General features: G+C 43.1%; 1 protein-coding gene across 6 annotated transcripts in view; it reads left to right on the forward strand.

Annotated features, from left to right (window-relative positions):
• The window catches only part of LOC129825069 (protein broad-minded-like), a 45,464-nt gene that overhangs the window by 15,220 nt on the left and 9,031 nt on the right, over positions 1-21,213 (forward strand). For 5 of the 6 annotated variants that reach the window (XR_008754822.1, XM_055884820.1, XM_055884823.1 and 2 more), the window contains exons 18-31: positions 919-998; positions 1,162-1,300; positions 3,288-3,375; positions 3,457-3,575; positions 4,402-4,521; positions 5,147-5,235; positions 8,051-8,173; positions 8,482-8,590; positions 9,108-9,201; positions 9,541-9,666; positions 12,152-12,235; positions 17,924-17,993; positions 18,391-18,506; positions 20,624-20,778. Coding sequence is in view for 4 of the 6 variants with exons in the window: in XM_055884820.1 (XP_055740795.1) it covers positions 919-998; positions 1,162-1,300; positions 3,288-3,375; positions 3,457-3,575; positions 4,402-4,521; positions 5,147-5,235; positions 8,051-8,173; positions 8,482-8,590; positions 9,108-9,201; positions 9,541-9,666; positions 12,152-12,235; positions 17,924-17,993; positions 18,391-18,506; positions 20,624-20,778 (1,512 nt within the window). In the remaining 2 variants the exon portion in view is untranslated. Of the gene's footprint in view, positions 1-918; positions 999-1,161; positions 1,301-3,287; positions 3,376-3,456; positions 3,576-4,401; positions 4,522-5,146; positions 5,236-8,050; positions 8,174-8,481; positions 8,591-9,107; positions 9,202-9,540; positions 9,667-12,151; positions 12,250-17,923; positions 17,994-18,390; positions 18,507-20,623; positions 20,779-21,213 lie in introns of those variants that run through there. The other variant, XR_008754823.1, reaches the window with a different exon arrangement.

Here is a 21,213-nt window from a genome sequence, read left to right on the forward strand (position 1 = left end):
CTAAGCAAACACCCTTGAGGGTCCCCCGTGTTGAGGGTCAGCGTGGCGGAGGTGTTGTTGCCTACCCTCACCACCGAACAGTTACAGAGGGTGGTGTTCAGTCCCAGGGTCCACACCTTGGTGATGGACAATGATGTTGAACGCTGAGCTGTAGTCTATGAACAGAATTTTCAAATAGTTATTTCCCCTTTCGTCCAGGTGGGAGAGGGCAGTGTGAAGTGCAACTGAGATTGTGTCATCTGTGGATCTGCTGGGCGGTATGCTAATTGGAGTGGGTCCAGGGTGTCTGGGATGATGGTGTGATGTGTCTCATGACCAGCCTTTCAAAGTATTTCATAATGACAGCTGTGAGTGCTACGGGGCGATAGTCATTTAGGCAGGTTACCTTGGAATTCTTGGGAACAGAGACAATGGTGGTCAGCTTGAAACATGTTGGGATTACACACTGGGACAAGCAGAGATTGAAAATGTCTTTGAAGACACTTGCCAGCTGGTCTGTGCATGCTTTGAGAACGTGTCCTGGTGTTCCGTCTGGCGGCCTTGCGAGAGTTAACCAATTCTCAATTAGAGCTTCGCAACTACCCTCACAAACCCCAGAACAAAACTTTGCCTTCACAATAGCACCTCCACAAGCCAAATATCATGAAAGTTTAAACAAAACCATATTGTCTAAGGCCATTGTTTTGTGATGGGTGTTGCGTATCAGGCAGGCAGCTACAGGAGACAGAGAACTTTCTACACTGCTAATAATTAATCCCTGTGAGCCCTGTGCCTCTATGGAGGAAGGTAGAAAGACTGGAGAAATGAGATGCAGAGCCTCTAACATGACTGCTGAACTCCTCATTATTGAAGTTCAGTGTACAGGTTCAGGGGACAAAAACAAAGGCTCAAGCTGAAGGTTTCTTTTCTCTCTCACAGACAAGCTCCCTGTCAGAAAGAGTTCCCACCCCGGTTCCCGGAGCCATCCCCGGCACGTCCTCTCAGGAGCTGCAGAATGTGTACGTTTCTTTGTGTCTCCCCCTGGAGGCAAACAGCATCTATTATAATTATGTTGTGATTTTATTTTCAGTCACCCCTCTAGCATGTTGTTAGGAAGGATAAATAAAATGGAAAATAATGAGTCTTCCCATCAATCTTTCCCTCTGCTGTCTGTTCACACAGAGTGGTTTGGGAGGAGACTTTGCTGGACAACCTGCTGAACTTCGCTGCCACTCCGAAAGGCCTGCTGCTCCTCCAGCAGACTGGAGCCATCAATGAGTGTGTCACCTACATGTTCTCCAGGTTTACCAAGAAACTACAGGTATGGAGAGAAAACACCATGGTAGTGATGAATAGGCAAAATTGAGTCCACTACCCTACTTAGTATTTATAATGCCCAGCTATATACAGTATACCGTTGAAGTCAGAAGTTTACATACACCAAATATATTTAAACTCAGTTTTTCACAATTCCTGACATTTAATCCAAGTAAAAATTCCCTGTCTTAGGTCAGTTAGGATGACCACTTTATTTTAAGAATGTGAAATGTCAGAATAAGAGTAGAGAGAATGATTTATTTCAGCTTTTATTTCTTTCATCACATTCACAGTGGGTCAGAAGTGTACATACACTCAATTAGTATTTGGTAGCACTGCCTTTAAATTGTTTAACTTAGGTCAAACATTTCAGGTAGCCTTCCACAAACTTCCCACAATAAGTTGGGTAATTTTCCTGCCTCATGATGCCATCTATTTTGTGAAGTGAACCAGTCCCTCCTGCAGCAATGCATCCCCACAACATGATGCTGCCACCCCCGTGCTTCACGGTTGGGATGGTGTTCTGCGGCTTGCAAGCCTCCCCCTTTTTCCTCCAAACATAACGATGGTCATTATGGCCAAACAGTTCTATTTTTGTTCATCAAACCAGAGGACATTTCTCCAAAAAGTACGATCTTTGTCCTCATGTGCAGTTGCAAACCGTAGTTTGGCCTTTTTATGGCGATTTTGGAGCAGTGGCTTCTTCCTTGCTGAGCGGCCTTTCAGGTTATGTCGATATAGGACTCATTTTACTGTGGATATAGATACTTTTGTACCTGTTTCCTCCAGCATCTTCACAAGGTCCTTTGCTGTTGACTTGCACTTTTCGCACCAGATGAACGTGGTACCTTGCACTTTTTGTACAGATGAACGTGGTACCTTCAGGCGTTTCTAAATTGCTCCCAAGGATGAACCAGATTTGTGGCGGTCTTGGCTGATTTCTTTTGATTTTTCCATGTCAAGCAAAGAGGCACTGAGTTTGAAGGTAGGCCTTGAAATACATCCACTGGTACATCTCCAATTAACTCAAATTATGTCAATTAGCCTATCAGAAGCTTCTAAAGCCATGACATCATTTTCTGGAATTTTCCAAGCTGTTTAAAGGCACAGTCAACTTACTGTATGTAAACTTCTGACCTGGAATTGTGATACAGTGAATTATAAGTGAAATAATCTGTCTGTAAACAATTGTTGGAAAAATGACTTGTGTCATGCACAAAGTAGATGTCCTAACCGACTTGCCAAAACTAGTTTGTTAACAAGACATTTGTGGAGTGGTTGAAAAACGAGTTTTAATGACTCCAACCTAAGTGTATGTAAACTTCCGACTTCAACTGTACATATGCTGGTACCGCTACACTGAATTTGATGTATTAATGTCTATTTATGTAGCCTTACTGACCAATGTATACATCATGTACTGCAAACGTGGGCACAATTCCCTGCTGATTTAATTACCTTCCTTGTTTTGCGTACATTTTGCTCCAGATTGTAATTAAGCGAATCTATTTTTAATTTGCGCCATTGTTTTGTAATTAGTTAAGAATCTTTACGCATGAAATCACTTTGTATTTACATTTATAAATGTTTTAAATCTTGCATTTCAGATTTTAGTCCTATCTGTAGTTAATGCTCATTACTTTGATTCATCCACAATATTGGTGAAAATGTGCTTGGAATCTGAGGCTTAATAGGCTTAAATTCTGTAGGTCTTTCTTGCATTTTCCACTTGTTGTTTTACTTTCATCTTTATTTTTGATCAATTGTTTGAGCTAGTGATTTACATCAAATCAATTAACAGAAATACGGTGTATTTATACATCTGAGTGCCTCTGGCCTAACTAATGTGTTCCCATTTTCAAAATAAACAAATATTCTTCACACAAAGACATGCACACACATACACTTTTTGATTATGCAAGATAGTAAATAGCTTTTGGCTAATAGCAATTATGGGCTATTTTCAAATCTGTGAAAACGCTTTCCTCCAGGTCAGCCGATGTGAGAAGTTTGGCTACGGTGTGATGGTAACACAGGTAGCAGCAACAGCCCCCGGTGTGGTGGCTTTACACAGTTCTGGTACAGTAATACTACTAGTAAAACAGAACATATTGTTATACAGTTTTAACACATGAGTTACTCCTCAGTATGTCCTGGCAGGTTTTGTGCAGGCCTTAGTGGTGGAGATATGGTCAGTCCTGGAGTGTGGGAGAGAGGATGTGAGGGTCATTTACCCCAAGTCCACCCCCATGGACCCCATTGACAGGAGCTGTCTGAAGGTAAATTATTTTGCTCAGATCTTTACAGTGCCGTGTGTTTCAACGTCCATGGTTTTCTCATGCAGCCTCCTGAGGATAATCAGCAGGACAACTCAGCCTTGGTATTCACAGTCAGCCTTTCTTGGTCATCAGGTCAGAGAGAGGACTTACTACAGAAAGTGCTCATGAACGGGATGGATGGTTTATTTCAGTGAGCAGTGCTCTGATTGACATTGGTGTTATGACTGTGGGCCCTGTTCTGTTAGCTATTCATGGTGAGTGGGTCAAAGGTTGAGTGGTAGGTCTATACCATATTCAGACAGGATAGGAACCAGAATGACAAGAATGACAATAATGTTTTTGTTTTGCTGCCATTTATCCCCTAAATTAAATAACGGTATCTAACAGATAATAGCCTAGCTCTTGTTTTCGGATGTTTTATTTCAATACGGTCTTTTATATTCACCAATCTACAGGAAGTAATCTACTCAGGTATTCAGAGTTGGTGTTCATCAGTTTAAGATGATCTAGCAATATGTCAGTCCTCTTATACGCCTCAGCAATACACACTGTCTGGAGCACATGTGAATGTAATTGTCATCCCTTTGATCCTTTTTTATTGAAATGCAGTATAGATCATTAGACCTATAACGTTCCTTTTTCAGCAAAAAAAAAAGCTCTTTGAATAAATAGAATGTAGGAAAGAAACAAAAAAAAAATGCTGCACCCCAACCTTGTCATAAACCCAAACTCATTTCATCTTGACCTTAGCTTTTCAGAACAACCAAATTATGTATGACTGTTTGATGTATGACTGTTTTGACCCCACCCCTCCCCTTCCCCCCAGTCGTTCCTGTCCTTGGTCAACCTGCTGTCCTCCCCCCATGCTGTGTGGGAGCTCCTGGGACAGCAGCCTCTGCCCAACAAGGCTGAGTACAACCTAAGGGAGATGCCCACATCCATTACAGTCAGTCCCGACCCTCACACCCTACCAGGAGAATGCTGGACTTGACATACACTTGTATCTGTTTCCTATGTTGGATATGGTTTTAAAATCAGTTTGTTCGGATTATGCTACCCATAAATAAAATGTATTGCTTCAGATATGTGAAAATGTGAAACATAAGATTATGCAGACAATGTCAAAGATAAGGTAGTACCAAAAGGTGAATAAATTAAGATAGTTCACTCGGGCCATTTACCATTGGAAAACAATGGTCAGTTCCGGTCTGCTTAACGGGGTGGTTCTCTCATAGACACCAATGCAATAGCAGCTGGGTCTGGTCTGCTTAGTTTATTGAATGTAATGTAACCAGAAAAACATGAGGGAGTGTGTCGCTTCATCTTCTGTCTCTGGTAGTACTTTTTAATGTGGTTGCAGTTCCAGGTTTTGCCATAGGAGGCCACACTTACATTGGTTGTGTGCAAACGTGGCTATTGTAACATGGTCCTACATGTGTACTTCTACAGACATAGCCTAATCAAAAGCTACTGCACACGATCAGGATGTAGGTAGAAATGTAATTATCTACCTTTCACATCATCACAATCTTTTCAGCATTTTCACTCTGTGTTGTACCTCTTTGCCACAGGATTTGATTGATAGGCTGATTGCTGTGAACTCAGATGTGAAAATTCATTCACTGTTCAACTACGAGCAATCTCACACGTTTGGCCTGAGGTAAGATCAATACTGTTCTCCGATCTTTCTTTCATAATGAATGGGGTGCAGGAGCACAAAGGCACAGCAGTGCATGCATTGTGTGGTTTATCATCTGATTGGCCTGATTAGCCTGATCAATATGAGATTGACTCTTTGCTTTATGCTATTTTTATGCGACATCGACTGTCTGAATAATTCCACTGTATAGAAAGAGCTTTTCTCAGAATTGACTCTTATGTTTTCTTAGTTGAATTAAGGCTGTGTTACTGAGTCACTATTTTAGACACAGAGAAAGCAAATTAATATAACACTAAATAATTTGCTACAGATTAGACCCCACGACTGTTAAAGCTACCACAAAGGATATTCTTATTTTTGATAAGTCATTTTTTTCATTCTAAACATGATTTGATGTGAGTGTTTTGTTTTGTTTATATCGCTCACATCTTTTGTGAACTCTCCGGAAAATAATCTTCCATCAACCTAGTGATGTATATGGATTGGAAAGGGCAATGTATTCCACATCGACTTCAAACAAACACCAGGCTGCCTCAGTGTTAACACGGCTGGCTGGTTCTTTCACTTTTACACACTTCTAGTGGTTATAGACTTGTCACTAGATGACCTCTGCCTCACTCTCTGTCTCTCTGGGGAGAGGTCATCATTACTGAACCACTGTCCCTCCTCACGTCCTAATTTCACCCAACAACTGTCACAGCCGTCTGTGTGTCGCTGGACTGGCTGGCAGGATATCACAGGGAGGACCTATCAGAGTGACGTGTACGGTGTCCATAGGACAGTCTAGACATGTCTAGTCTCTGACAGCACAGCACAGTGTAGATGTAGCAGCTGCTGTGTGTTTATGGGTGAGTAAACCAGTTTCCTAGTGGAGGAAGAGTGGATAAATAATGCACAGCACTGTGAGTACGGACCACCTGGTAACCATTTCTCAATGCTGGGGGGCTGTATTTCTTCTCTGGCATGGAAGTAGCTCTTGGAAATGAGGAAAGTATTTTTTGTTCCACTTCCAAGCTGCCTTACTCAGGTTTGACTGGGTGTTAGCTCACTCACTGTTTGCTAGGGTTTCTCCACGCTAATTGTCCTTGGAACTGAACACAACATCTACATCTTGAAAAAGAACTGTAGATATAGGTTAGATGTTGACCTGCATGTTAAATAATGAAGGATGAGTTGGGAAACGGACAGCCTTCAGAACTCACAAAGCCATTCTGTCTTCCAATGGACGTCAAACTGAATGACTGAAGGTGCCCATCACACTGAGGGCGTGATGACAGTTGACAGCATCACAGAAATGAATCATCTTGCTTTGACAGAATGCTCCATCACAGCAACAACTCACACCTCTCCTTGCTTAACCAGATCACATCTCTGTGTACCGCATCGCAAAGGGCTGTCTCTAGATTGTTCTCTTACAGACACCTTATTGTTTTTTTAACACATTGCCCCTGAATTTTTCACTACTTTAGACTATTTTCTCTCTGCTGTTTTGAATGTTCTGTACTTCTCTGCCAGAGGGACACACTGGTTTAGAAGTCAAAGTGAATCCTTAGCGATGGCCGCCCCAGTCAGAAGGAGGGCAAGTCAGTGTTGGTGTTTCAGGGAGCGTGGCGGAAACTGCAGATGAAAGAGCCTGAGCTACATTCTCTTAGGAGGGCCCCACTCAGCTCCACCAAATATGCAAAATGAATCAATTAGGAGACTCTTGTTTTTGAAGAGGAAGGCTTCCTGTTGACAAAACGCTGTGGCTGTGTAATTTGCTTGAACGGTTTTATTCAGTGTTCATTTCACAAGTGTCTCAGCAGCACGTTGGCTCCCATTTTTCATGCTTAAAATAATGATAATGAATTGCCCTCACGCTGCACTCCTTATCAGAGCCTGTAATGGTATGAACAAAGATGGAGCTCCTTACTCCCTGAATGCAGAACAAGCATTTATAATGTTTACTGCCTCCTGGCTGGCTTCTACACAATCTTTCACTTGTAGTTAATGATTTGACTGGTGGGATTATTTCTGCTCAAGGACTGGATCTTTTTTCCTGTTTACAAGAACTTGCATTCCTGCAGTTTGGTGTCTGTGTCGAAACAATTATGTCTAGAATTGCTCCAAGGGTCCCAAGATTGTTTTGGTCTTGAGTTAAAGTGCAGGCTGCAATGGAAGAACCATTTTGGCTGAGTACAGCTTCAGTACAGTATGTTGTGTTGCTGCCCAAATCCTGTTTAGTAGGCTTGTGTCACTGTCACTGTAAAAGTACCAGGCTGATATGAACTGACTGCTCACTAGGAAATCCCTTCATTATAGCCATTAGAGAGGGACATGTCTGTCACTTAACAATATAACCCAAGATTGTCATATTTTACTGCTCACTTCCACCTGCCTGTTTTATGTCGCAGCTATGTTCTCCAAAAATACACAATGTCTCCGTCACATCGCTCCTGCATCCGCTTTCAGGATTTATTACTCTCACAACTGCTCCATTAATGTTGAAATTTATTTCCACAACTCAGTTAGGGATTCTTTCTCCCTATTATGCAAAGCACTCTGGCTTGGTCCTCTGTGGAGTCTGTTAATACACAAGGCAATAAGGCAGGCTAGCAGAAACAAATGATAGCTTTCATAAGACCTGGGAAAAAGACAACATGCTGTCTGTTGTAGGTGTGTAAGCAGTAGGCAGCTAGACCCAATGGGTTGTCAGAGCAAGCACTCGAAATCAAGTGGCTGAGTCATTTTATAACGATTACGTCTGTACGATCTGTAATTCTATGTCCTTGAGAAGTAAAAATGTGTTTATCTATGTATTTTGGTGTACTTTCAGATTACTTAGTGTGATGTGCTGCAACCTAGACTCCCTCCTTCTTCTGGAGTCACAGTACAACATTTCCGACATGTTGCTGCAATGTCAGAAGGACAACATCACCGATCCATCGTCCGGTGAAGGGTATTTGAAAAGGGTTTTGATTTCCTGTGCCTCATAATGCTATGGCAGGCGTTGGTTCCACCGTTAGAGGTTAATCACAACAAAATAAGAAATGGATAATTTGCCTTGTCATGGAAATAAAGCGTAAACAAAAGGCAATTTCCAAAAGGGTGTTTTGAATGCCTCCTTAATGGATATTGCAACTGTTCATGAATTGAAATGCTCCATATTGTCCGGTCACAAAATAAATATATCTGCATGCACGCTAGTTTTATTTGTGAAGTGGAGATTTCTCCTCCCATCTTTCCTTCCCCCCTCTCCTCTCTCAGAGATTTCATCATTGATGGTCTATCTGTGGAGAGGAACCACATCCTGGTGCGTATGAGTGTGATTGGAGGACCATCGGAGAGGAGACTTCCCCTTAGGGTCCTCCAGAAGGTCAGTGCCTTTCCACTCACACCCCTTGGCCTTACATCAAGTCGAGGAAGTCCTGATGACTGAAGGAATTGTTTTCCAGAACTGTGTGTTACATTTAAATGCTAGCATCTGCATACAAAAGGTTCATCATGGTAACCTGTTCCAGGGATGCTGTGATATTCCGTGGCTTCCGTGACACAGAAACTAGTGACCTGGAAAGACATGCTCTCAATAGCACCATGTCTTCAATGAATGTAAATAGCACAGACAAGATGATAAGGATTAGCAAAAAAAACTCAATTGACATTTAGAGTACTCTGAATCTGAAAAGTAAACCATGGTTCATATGTGATTTATATTCTAAATATTTACATGTGGAATAGCTCAGATTTCACTTATTACACAGCATCTACAGACAATCAGTAATACACCATATTTTTGTTAGGTGTGTCAATAATATGAGATACGTACGCTTGTAGGAGTTTGTAAACAGAGAGATCACATATATTTTAACATAATGATTATTAATCTTTTTTAGGGCACTGACCCTTATCCATGGCCGATGTTTTCATCATACCCTCTGCCCAATTATTATATACTGAATCTTCCAAAGACAACCCGAGGTAAACAGGGTAAGTGTTACATACTGAATCTTCCAAAGACAACCCGGGGTAAACAGGGTAAGTGTTACATACTGAATCTACCAAAGATAACCCAGGGAAAATAGGGCAAATATTACCTTATACATTGTCAGGAATTGTGAAAAACTGAGTTTAAATGTATTTGGCTAAGGTGTATGTAAACTTCTGACTTCAACTGAATGTCAATGTTGTTAAAAAAGTCAGGGTCACGAAAGAAAAGATATCTCTGATTGCATAATGGAGGCAAAAGACTCTACTGGAAGTTGATGAGAATGTGAATAAAGGCATTTGGTAGTCGGAGTGAACAATGTATTTTTGTTTTGTCTGTAGACTGTGAGATAAGTGCCTTCCTGGCCTCCACCAAGAACACAGAGAAGGATGGGAGCTGGATGGATACCTGTAGGAGACAGTACTGCAAAGCCATGACCACCAAGTCCAACATTGTCTCAGGGAATGGTGGGTGATATACAATGATGTTATGTGTAGGGCAATACGTTTTTCTAGACCACATGGTCTAACCAGGAACAACTCTGGGCCCTAGATACGATACAGAGATATTCCTGGTCAGGTCACATGGTCAGAAGGGAAATAACCCAGACCTAGACTTCTGACCTTGAATAGTTTATCAATAAAAACCCTGAATCAACATTTCAAAGTTCTTGCCATTACATGATATACTACAATCAATACGTTACACACTGTATTTGAGAACAATAGTTCTGTTGGGTTATATCTCATCTGTTTTATATTCAAACCACAGACGGAGGACACAGTATGTTAACATTTGATAGTCCGTTAAGTTCCCACGAATAAATGGACGATCAATTTGTCAGTGGATGATCAATTTGTCAGTGGATGAAATGATAGACCCATATTGAGTGTCCTGAGTACTAGATAATGAAGAACCAATAGCTCTCTGCATATACAGTGGGGCAAAAAAGTATTTAGTCAGCCACCAATTGTGCAAGTTCTCCCACTTAAAAAGATGAGAGAGGCCTGTAATTTTCCTCATAGGTACACTTCAACTATGACAGACAAAATGAGAAAAAAAATCCAGAAAATCACATTGTAGGATCTTTAATGAATTTATTTGCAAATTATGGTGGAAAATAAGTATTTGGTCACCTACAAACAAGCAAGATTTCTGGCTCTCACAGACCTGTAACTTCTTCTTTAAGAGGCTCCTCTGTACTCCACTCGTTACCTGTATTAATGGCACCTGTTTGAACTTGTTATCAGTTTAAAAGACACCTGTCCACAACCTCAAACAGTCACACTCCAAACTCCACTATGGCCAAGACCAAAGAGCTGTCAAAGGACACCAGAAACAAAATTATAGACCTGCACCAGGCTGGGAAGACTGAATCTGCAATAGGTAAGCAGCTTGGTTTGAAGAAATCAACTGTGGGAGCAATTATTAGGAAATGGAAGACATACAAGACCATTGATAATCTCCCTCGATCTGGGGCTCCACGCAAGATCTCACCCCGTGGGGTCAAAATGATCACAAGAACAGTGAGCAAAAATCCCAGAACCACATGGGGGGACAAAGTGAATGACCTGCAGAGAGCTGGGACCAAAGTAACAAAGCCTACCATCAGTAACACACTACGCCGCCAGGGACTCAAATCCTGCAGTGCCAGACGTGTCCCCCTGCTTAAGCCAGTACATGTCCAGGCCCGTCTGAAGTTTGCTAGAGATCATTTGGATGATCCAGAAGAAGATTGGGAGAATGTCATATGGTCAGATGAAACCAAAATAGAACTTTTTGGTAAAAACTCAACTCGTCGTGTTTGGAGGACAAAGAATGCTGAGTTGCATCCAAAGAACACCATACCTACTGTGAAGCATGGGGGTGGAAACATCATGCTTTGGGGCTGTTTTTCTGCAAAGGGACCAGGACGACTGATCCGTGTAAAGGACAGAATGAATGGGGCCATGTATCGTGAGATTTTGAGTGAAAACCTCCTTCCATCAGCAAGGGCATTGAAGATGAAACGTGGCTGGGTCTTTCAGCATGACAATGATCCCAAACACACCGCCCGGGCAACGAAGGCGTAGCTGCGTAAGAAGCATTTCAAGGTCCTGGAGTGGCCTAGCCAGTCTCCAGATCTCAACCTCATAGAAAATCTTTGGAGGGAGTTGAAAGTCCGTGTTGCCCAGCAACAGGTCTGTGAGAGCCAGAAATCTTGCTTGTTTGTAGGTGACCAAATACTTATTTTCCACCATAATTTGAAAATTAATTAATTTAAAATCCTACAATGTGATTTTCTGGATTTTTTTTTCTCATTTGTCTGTCGTAGTTGAAGTGTACCTATGATGAAAATTACAGGCCTCTCTCATCTTTTTAAGTGGGAGAACTTGCACAATTGGTGGCTGACTAAATACTTTTTTGCCCCACTGTAACTGCAAGTGTATCAATGACCAATTTGTTAAGATTACTATCTTTCCCATGTAAGATTTTAATTTACTTTACTTGTAATTGACCATACTTGTCATGTGTCAGCTGTTGCGGTCTCTGAGGGTGTTCATGTAATTTATTGGTTGCTAATCATCGAAACCGTCATGATTCATTGTGTGTTCAATTGCTTCCTCTGAATGTCAATCTAAAATAGTTACATTTTGAATTATTGCTTGTGAAGGGATCACGGAGTGCAGAGTAAGAGACTTCTTGATTTCTTATTTAATTCAGAGACAAAGAAGCGCTCAGGACGAGGGCCTTTGATGTAGCTTAAATTATAAAAATTGTCTACACAGAGCTTCCTTTCTTCATATATTAGATAAACAAGATGCTTGATTACCTTCCTATTTTCCCGGCTGTGTGTACAGTAAAAGCAGCTCAATTTGTACTTGCATGATGTATCATTGAAGAGAGATGGCTTTTCAAAGGCATCTGTGATGTTCCTAAAACCCACTATGTGTTTCCTGTATCCGCCCACAGTCCTGGCTGATCTACTGGAGAAGGCTGTGTCGCACCTTTCTGCTTTGCCGTCAGAACGTTTCTTCCCACCTGCGGACTACATAGGTCAGTGTGGCCTAGTGAGTGAGTGATTCATCTTGCATTTTTGTGGATTTTGGCTTGAAGCTTTCCCAGTGGTAACACATTTATCAATCAAAAATGAAGAGCAAAGGATAAAATGCTGCCATCGGTGTCACATTCACAGTTTTTTTTAATCTATAATGAACTGTTTTAATTAGTGATGAGTCACTCATCTACAGTTGAAGTCGGATGTTTACATACAATTAGGTTGGAATCATTAAAACTTGTTTTTCAACCACTCCACAAATTTCTTGTTAACAAACTATGGTTTTGCCAAGTCGGTTAGGACATCTACTTTGTGCATGACACACTAAGTTGACTGTGCCTTTAAACAGCTTGGAAAATTCCAGAAAATGATGTAATGGCTTTAGAAGCTTCTGATAGGCTAATTGACATAATTTTAGTCAATTGGAGGTGTACCTGTGCATGTATTTCAAGGCCTACCTTCAAACTCAGTGCCTCTTTGCTTGACATCATGGGAAAATCAAAAAAATCAGCTAAGACCTCAGAAAAACAAATGTAGACCTCCACAGTTCTGGTTCATCCTTGGGAGCAATTTCCAAATGCCTGAAGATACCACGTTCATCTGTACAAACAATAGTACGCAAGTATAAACACCATGGGACCACCCAGCCGTCATACCGCTCAGGAAGTTTTGTCTCCTAGAGATGAACGTACTTTGGTGCGAAAAGTGAAAATCAATCCCAGAACAACAGCAAAGTACCTTGTGAAGATGCGGGAGGAAACAGGTACAAAAGTATATATATCCACGGTAAAACGAGTTCTATATCGACATAACCTGAAAAGACTCTCAGCAAGGAAGAGGCCACTGCTCCAAAACTGCCATAAAAAAAGCCAGACTACGGTTTGCAACTGCACATGGGGACAAATATCGTACTTTTTGGAGTAATGTCCTCTGGTCTGATGAATCAAAAATAGAACTGTTTGACCATAATGACCATCGTTATGTTTGGAGGAAAAAGGGGGAGGCTTGCAAGCCGAAGAACACCATCCCAACCGTGAAGCACGGGGATGGCAGCATCATGTTGTGGGGGTGCATTGCTGCAGGAGGGACTGGTGCACTTCACAAAATAGAGGGCATCATGAGGTAGGAAAATGATGTGGATATATTGAAGCAACATCTCAAGATATCAGTCAGGAAGTTAAAGCTTGGTCGCAAATGGGTCTTCCAAATGGACAATGACCCCAAGCATACTTCCAAAGTTGTGGCAAAATGGCTTAAGGACAACAAAGTCAAGGTATTGGAGTGGCCATCACAAAGTCCTGACCTCAATCCCATAGAACATTTGTGGAAAGAACTGAAAAGGCGTGTGCGAGCAAGGAGGCCTACAAACCTGACTCAGTTCCACCAGCTCTGTCAGGAGAAATGGGCCAAAATTCACCAAACTTATTGTGGGAAGCTTGTGGAAGGCTACCCGAAACGTTTGACCAAAGTTAAACAATTTAAAGGCAATGCTACCAAATATTAATTGAGTGTATGTAAACTTCTGACCCACTGGGAATGTGATGAAAGAAATAAAAGCTGAAATAAATCATTCTCTCTACTATTATTCTGACATTTCACAATCTTAAAATAAAGTGGTGATCCTAACTGACCTAAAACAGGGAATTCTTACTAGGATTAAATGTCAGGAATTGTGAAAAACTTAGTTTAAATGTATTTGGCTAAGGTGTATGTAAACTTCCGACTTCAACTGTATGTGGATATCTAATGTCAGGACAAATCAGCATCCATCCGCCACTCATATAGAATAGAACATTTTAAATCCAACTCAAATATAGTTTTTTTCCCCTAGTGTTATAATCATTTTCCATGTATTATTTATCTCGTACAATATACTCCATCATGACATCTGGCTCTTTGTCCAGAAATCCAAAGGCAGGTTATTTACTGTTCAGTGAGAACATTCTCTCCATCTCATCAGTAGTTATTTAACTAACTTTCCCTTGAAGCTCAAAGGATCCTCAGTGCTTTGGTGTTCTTTTAGCCTCATTATGCTATCAACACACATCAACGTTTTCAGGGTCCAATGAGACCTCACTGCCCATTATCTATTAACGGGAGCTAGCTAGTAACTTTAGACCAGTCTGTCATTTCTAAAGCATTGGTGCTGATTTGAATCTTTATTTTCATGTTTTCTTGGAGCTTAGTTTTAGTGTTTCCTCAAACCTAGGCTAATATACCTTTATCACTGTTTGAGACCCCTTCCTTTATATATGTTCCGTCATGTGTTCCTGTAGAATTCTGTTAATAAATGTCTAATAGTATATGGTTGACTTGGTAACATGCAGAGGTGCGTCAGTGTTTCTCATTGAGCCCTCTTTGTGCTTTAGTCCTGATCAATACCATGAATGTGGCAGGGCTTGCAAACTATCACAGATTACAAAGGGAAACCGAGCTGAGAGATGCCCAGTGATGTGAGCCTACCAGATAAGCTAAATTCCTTCTATGCTCGCTTCAAGGCAAGCAACACTGAACCATGCTGTCCCCTGACGACTGTATGATCACACTCTCCGCCGATGTGAGAGAATTTTAAGTGCTTTCAACAGGTTAACATTCACAAGGCCGCAGGCCCAGATGGATTACCAGGGCGAGTACTCAAAGCATGCGCTGACCTGCTGGCAAGTGTCTTCACTGACATTTTCAACATCTCTCTGACCCAGTCTGTAATACCTACATCAGGGCTGCCCAACCCTCTTCCTGGAGATCTACCGTCCTGTGGGTTTTCAGTCCAACCCTAAATTAACACACCGGATTCTACTAATTAGCTGCTCAACAGGACCTTAACTAGCTGTAACAGATATGCTAAATTAGGGTTGGACTGAAAACCTACAGGACAGTAGATCTCCAGGAAGAGGGCTGGACTGAAAACCTACAGGACAGTAGATCTACAGGAAGAGGGTTGGACTGAAAACCTACAGGACAGTAGATCTCCAGGAAGAGGGTTGGACTGAAAACCTACAGGACAGTAGATCTCCAGGAATAGGGTTGGACTGATAACCTACAGGACAGTAGATCTCCAGGAAGAGGGTTGTGCAGCCCTGACCTACATGTTTCAAGCAAATCACCATAGTCCCTGTGCCTAAGAATGCCAAGGTAACCTGTCTAAATGACTACCATCTCATAGCACTCACATCTGTAGCCATGAAATGCTTTGAAAGGCTGATCATGGCTCACATCAACACCATCATTGCAGACCCATTCCAATTCGCATACTGCCCCAACCGATCCACAGATGACACAATCTCTATTGCACTCCACACTGCCCTTTCCCACCTGGACAAAGGAAATACCTATGTGAGAATGCTGTTCATTGACTACAGCTCAGCGTTTAACACCATAGTGCCCTCCAAGCTCATCACTAAGCTCAGGAACCTGGGACTGAACACCTCCCTCTGCAACTGGATCCTGGACTTCCTGACGGGCCGCCACCAGATGGTTAGGGTAGACAACAACACATCTGCCACGCTGACCCTCAACACAGGGACCCCTCATGGGTGCGTGCTCAGTCCCCTCCTATAATCCCTGTTCACCCAGGACTGCGTGGCCGCACACTACTCCAACACCATCATTAAGTTTGCCGACAACGCGACGGTGATAGGCTTGATCACCGACGACAATGAGACAGCCTATAGGGACGAGGTCAGAGACTTGGCAGTGTAGTGCCAGGACAACAACCTCTCTCTCAACGTCAGCAAGATAAAGGAGCTTATCGTGGACTACAGGAAACGGAGTGCCGATACACCCCCATTCACGTCGACGGGGCTGTAGCAGAGCGGGTCGAGACCTTCAAGTTCTTCAGTGTCCACATCACTAAGGACCTATCATGGTCCAAACACACCAACACAATCATGAAGAGGGCACGACATCGCCCCCCCCCCCCCCCCCCCCCCCCCCCTCGGGAGGCTGAAAAGATTTGGCATGGGCCCACAGATCCTCAGAAAGTTCTACAGCTGCACCACTGAGCATCTTGACTGGCTGCATCACCGCTTGGTATGGCAACTGCTCGGCATCCGACCGCAAGGGGCTACAGAAAGTAGTGAGTACAGCCCAGTTTGGGGCCAAACTCCCTGCTATTCAGGACTTTTATACCAGGCGGTGTCAGAGGCAGGCCCTAAAAATACTCCAGCCACCCAAGTCATAGACTCTTCTCTCTGCTTCCACATGGCAAGTGGTACCAGAGCGCCAAGTCTGTGACCAAAAGGCACCTGAACAGCTTCTAGCCATAAGACTGATGAAAAGTTAATCACATGGCTACCAGGACTATTTACATTGACCCTTTATTATTATTTATTTATCTTAGTTGTTTTGCACTGACTCCCTTGCACTGGCTGTATGCCCACTCACTAGACTCTACCCACACACTCACACTACATACGCTCACACACACAAAACACACATGTAAGTCGCTCTGGATAAGAGCGTCTGCTAAATGACTTAAATGTATACACATGCATATTGACTCCATACACACACACTCACAGATTGACACTTTCACACACTGCTGCTACTCTGTTTATGATATATCCTGATTGCCTAGTCACTTTTACCCCTACCCAAATGTACATACTGTATTACCTCAACTACCTCGTACCCCTGCACATTAACTCGGTACTGGTACTTCTTGTATATAGCCTCATTATTGTTTTTATTGTGTTACTATTTCCTTTTTTATTCAGCAAATATGTGTCTTACTTTTTAACTCTACACTGCAAAGTAAGCATTTCACTGTAAAGTCTACTCGTGTTGTATTTAGAGCATGTGACAAATTACATTTGATTTTGATTTGAAGTGTTCTTTCTTCGCTTCGCTTGCTTAACTCAAACAAACACTGGAGTCTCTTTGTGCAAGACATGCTCATTAGAGCTGAGCTGTACTCTTGGCCTGTACTGTAGCTCACAAAGGAGGGAGAATCGTAGAAAAAGTCTAAAGAAACTTGAAAAGTCAAGAAAATCATTTCTCTCTCACACTCTCCCATCTCCCCCTCAGACACACATGCACACACACACTCCCATGCCCTGTTTTCCCCTTTTGTCCTTTCCTCCGTGAAGTTATTCCTTTCACCAAATGGTCCATCAGGGGAGCAGTTGTCATAGCCTGTGTGGTTTAGCTCTCTTCCCCTCTCCTGTCATGGCTTGTGATTGACATTAACAACAGGCTCACAGATTTGCTCATGTCGAGGGGCTGCCATTATGTGGTGGAGAGTCATTTGCTGGAGTTCCTTCACCTCACTCCCAGGCCTTTCTCAGGGGCTCATCTATCAAGAAGAAACAATGGCAGACGGGAGAGAGAAGCCATTCATCTCCATTAGATAGTCATTTCAATCAGGGAGTGGCACTGATATTAATAAGGAGGGAAGAGTAGTTTCCACAGAGCTGCAGGTTTACTTCGCTCTCATCAAGGCCATTTTCTCAATTAAAGCATGCATTGGTTTCTATGATGAATACAGAACGCTCGTCTGATCATCTCTGCAGTGTATCACTTGATGCGAGATTAGGGTTTGAGTCATTTCGCCAAATGAGCGAGCATTGCCAAAGGCACAGTCGCTTTGCTTTGCCACAGTCATTGAATTAACATTTTTATTGATGGCTGGGGAGCGCTAGTGAGTAAACCCCTGGTAATTTCCAGTTCCTTTATTGCGTGTTTTATAGCGTCGGGGAGCGGCATAAAGACTGGCAGCCTGTCGTCTGTGGACCAGCTGGGGATTCAGGCCTCTCTCAGGTAATGCCGTCTGCATCCTCAAAGTCTGAACCTCCCAGCTTTGTTCCAATCCCCCCAGTAAGCACCAGCCATTTTCTCAGAGAGAGCAGGTACTCAACGGCCAATAAAGATAACAAAAAAATGATTATTACAGAATGATATAGTGATCAGCACTATTGCAGAGACATTCTAGAACAATAGGTAAACTTTCTATGAACTCAAATAAGATATTGCGTACTCTTTGGGCAATATGCTAATGAATGATGAGCGTTAAGACAAGGCTCATTTAGGCTAATTATATCCTTCTATTAACCCTAATTGTTCTGATTGAACACCACATAATTTGATAAATAGATGAGTCAAAGTGTGATCTACAGTAGAATCCTGAATGTTTGAATTTGTGACTGTTTGTTTGTAGGTATGGGAGACATCTGAACTTACTGAGGGATAACTCTGAGCAGGACCTCTGTCTTTTGATGAAGCATTGCCAAGAGCTCCTATCTCAACAGAGAGCCAAGCTCACGTCGGAGCTTTGTATCCTTATCAGCTATGTTTGACAACCATACGAATCACAATGGGACTGACTAAGCATCTGCTGACTATTCCAGAGTCAGTAAAGTGATATCTATGATTTTCTCTCAAAGGAAGAAAATACACTGCTCAAAAAAATAAAGGGAACACTTAAACAACACAATGTAACTCCAAGTCAATCACACTTCTGTGAAATCAAACTGTCCACTTAGGAAGCAACACTGATTGACAATAAATTTCACATGCTGTTGTGCAAATGGAATAGACAAAAGGTGGAAATTATAGGCAATTAGTAAGACACCCCCAAAAAAGGAATGGTTCTGCAGGTGGTGACCACACACCACTTCTCAGTTCCTATGCTTCCTGGCTGATGTTTTGGTCACTTTTGAATGCTGGCGGTGCTTTCACTCTAGTGGTAGCATGAGACGGAGTCTACAACCCACACAAGTGTCTCAGGTAGTGCAGCTCATCCAGGATGGCACATCAATGCGAGCTGTGGCAAAAAGGTTTGCTGTGTCTGTCAGCGTAGTGTCCAGAGCATGGAGGCGCTACCAGGAGACAGGCCAGTACATCAGGAGACGTGGAGGAGGCCGTAGGAGGGCAACAACCCAGCAGCAGGACCGCTACCTCCGCCTTTGTGCAAGGAGGTGCACTGCCAGAGCCCTGCAAAATGACCTCCAGCAGGCCACAAATGTGCATGTGTTTGCTCAAACGGTCAGAAACAGACTCCAAGAGGGTGGTATGAGGGCCCGACATCCACAGGTGGGGGTTGTGCTTACAGCCCAACACCGTGCAGGACGTTTGGCATTTGCCAGAGAGCACCAAGATTGGCAAATTCGCCACTGGCGCCCTGTGCTCTTCACAGATGAAAGCAGGTTCACACTGAGCACATGAGCACATGTGACAGAGTCTGGAGACGCCGTGGAGAACGTTCTGCTGCCTGCAACATCCTCCAGCATGACCGGTTTGGCGGTGGGTCAGTCATGGTGTCTGGTGGCATTTCTTTGTGGGTCCGCACAGCCCTCCATGTGCTCGCCAGAGGTAGCCTGACTGCCATTAGGTACCGAGATGAGATCCTCAGACCCCTTCTGAGACCATATGCTGACACATGCACATTTGTGGCCTGCTGGAGGTCATTTTGCAGGGCTCTGGCAGTGCACCTCCTTGCACAAAGGCGGAGGTAGCGGCCCTGCTGCTGGGTTGTTGCCCTCCTACGGCCTCCTCCACGTCTCCTGATGTACTGGCCTGTCTCCTGGTAGCGCCTCCATGCTCTTGACACTACGCTGACAGACACAACAAACCTTTTTGCCACAGCTCGCATTGATGTGCCATCCTGGATGAACTGCACTACCTGAGCCACTTGTGTGGGTTGTAGACTCCGTCTCATGCTACCACTAGAGTGAGAGCACCGCCAGCATTCAAAAGTGACCAAAACATCAGCCAGGAAGCATAGGAACTGAGAAGTGGTGTGTGGTCACCACCTGCAGAACCATTCCTTTTTTGGGGGTGTCTTACTAATTGCCTATAATTTCCACCTTTTGTCTATTCCATTTGCACAACAGCATGTGAAATTTATTGTCAATCAGTGTTGCTTCCTAAGTGGACAGTTTGATTTCACAGAAGTGTGATTGACTTGGAGTTACATTGTGTTGTTTAAGTGTTCCCTTTATTTTTTTGAGCAGTGTATATTTTACACCTGCATTTTTCAAGGACGCAACATGAACCCTCAGAGGCTTTCAGAAACTTACATTTTTCTCAATTGAATGATACTTGAAGTTCTGCTGAGATTCCTCTCTTTATTACCTGATAAGAGCCTCTCATGACTATGCTCTGTTTTAAATTCAAATTCATACGTCTATGTTTATCATCATCGTCCACTCCCCTACAGTATGTGTCTGTCAATCAAATTGAGGCCCACTGCATCCAGCCTCAGTCCCCTCAATCTTCAACCCCTCTCCTTCCTGCTGAGACTGGCCTGTGGTGCTCTGGGTGGGTTTTTTATAGTGGCCCTGACATTACCCCTGGTCTGGTTGTTCTGCTGGGGGGCCATGGTGATGTCCAGTCAGACAGGCCCAGATGTTGCACTCTGTCAGAGCCTCTCCATAACTCCCCTCCACCAGACACTCTGCAGGGAGCCTACCCAGGTCATGACTGGTTCGCCTCCACCGTGTTCCTCATCATGGCTGGAGACATGGAGAGAGCCCTCCGCCTCCTCCTCCACCTCTCCACCCTGCTCACATCAGCCTTCCTCTGGCCCGCCAGGCTCCACGGATCGGTGAGTCCAGCAGCCCACCCCGCGTTCTTCCAGGAAGGGACTGAATACTAAGTTGCCTCCAGTCTGACAGATAGAGCGTAGCTCTTTTCTCCCCCTGCTCTTTCCCTCTGTTTCTCCCTGCCTTCTATTTTCATGCAGCTTTGGAAGTAGTCAAGGAAGAAGACGGTTAAAAGTATGTAAGGAGATAAACACGTCTTTCATTTGGTGGGAGCGTGTAATGAATCCTCCTGCAAAATTGGATTCTTATGAAATACTGTCATTTGTATGGCCATACATTGGAAAGATGAGTTGCATTTTAATGCTAAATATTCTCACCCAATTTATGCACCACAAGCCAAATCATACACGTTTTTGTTATGTTATCGTTTGTATCTGTGTAGACTACGGATTCTTAATACTGCGTGTTTTCTTGGTGAATATGATACGATTATGCTG

The sequence above is a fragment of the Salvelinus fontinalis genome, chromosome 27 (genome assembly GCF_029448725.1).
Source record: "Salvelinus fontinalis isolate EN_2023a chromosome 27, ASM2944872v1, whole genome shotgun sequence".
NCBI classification, from domain to species: Eukaryota; Metazoa; Chordata; class Actinopteri; order Salmoniformes; family Salmonidae; genus Salvelinus; species Salvelinus fontinalis.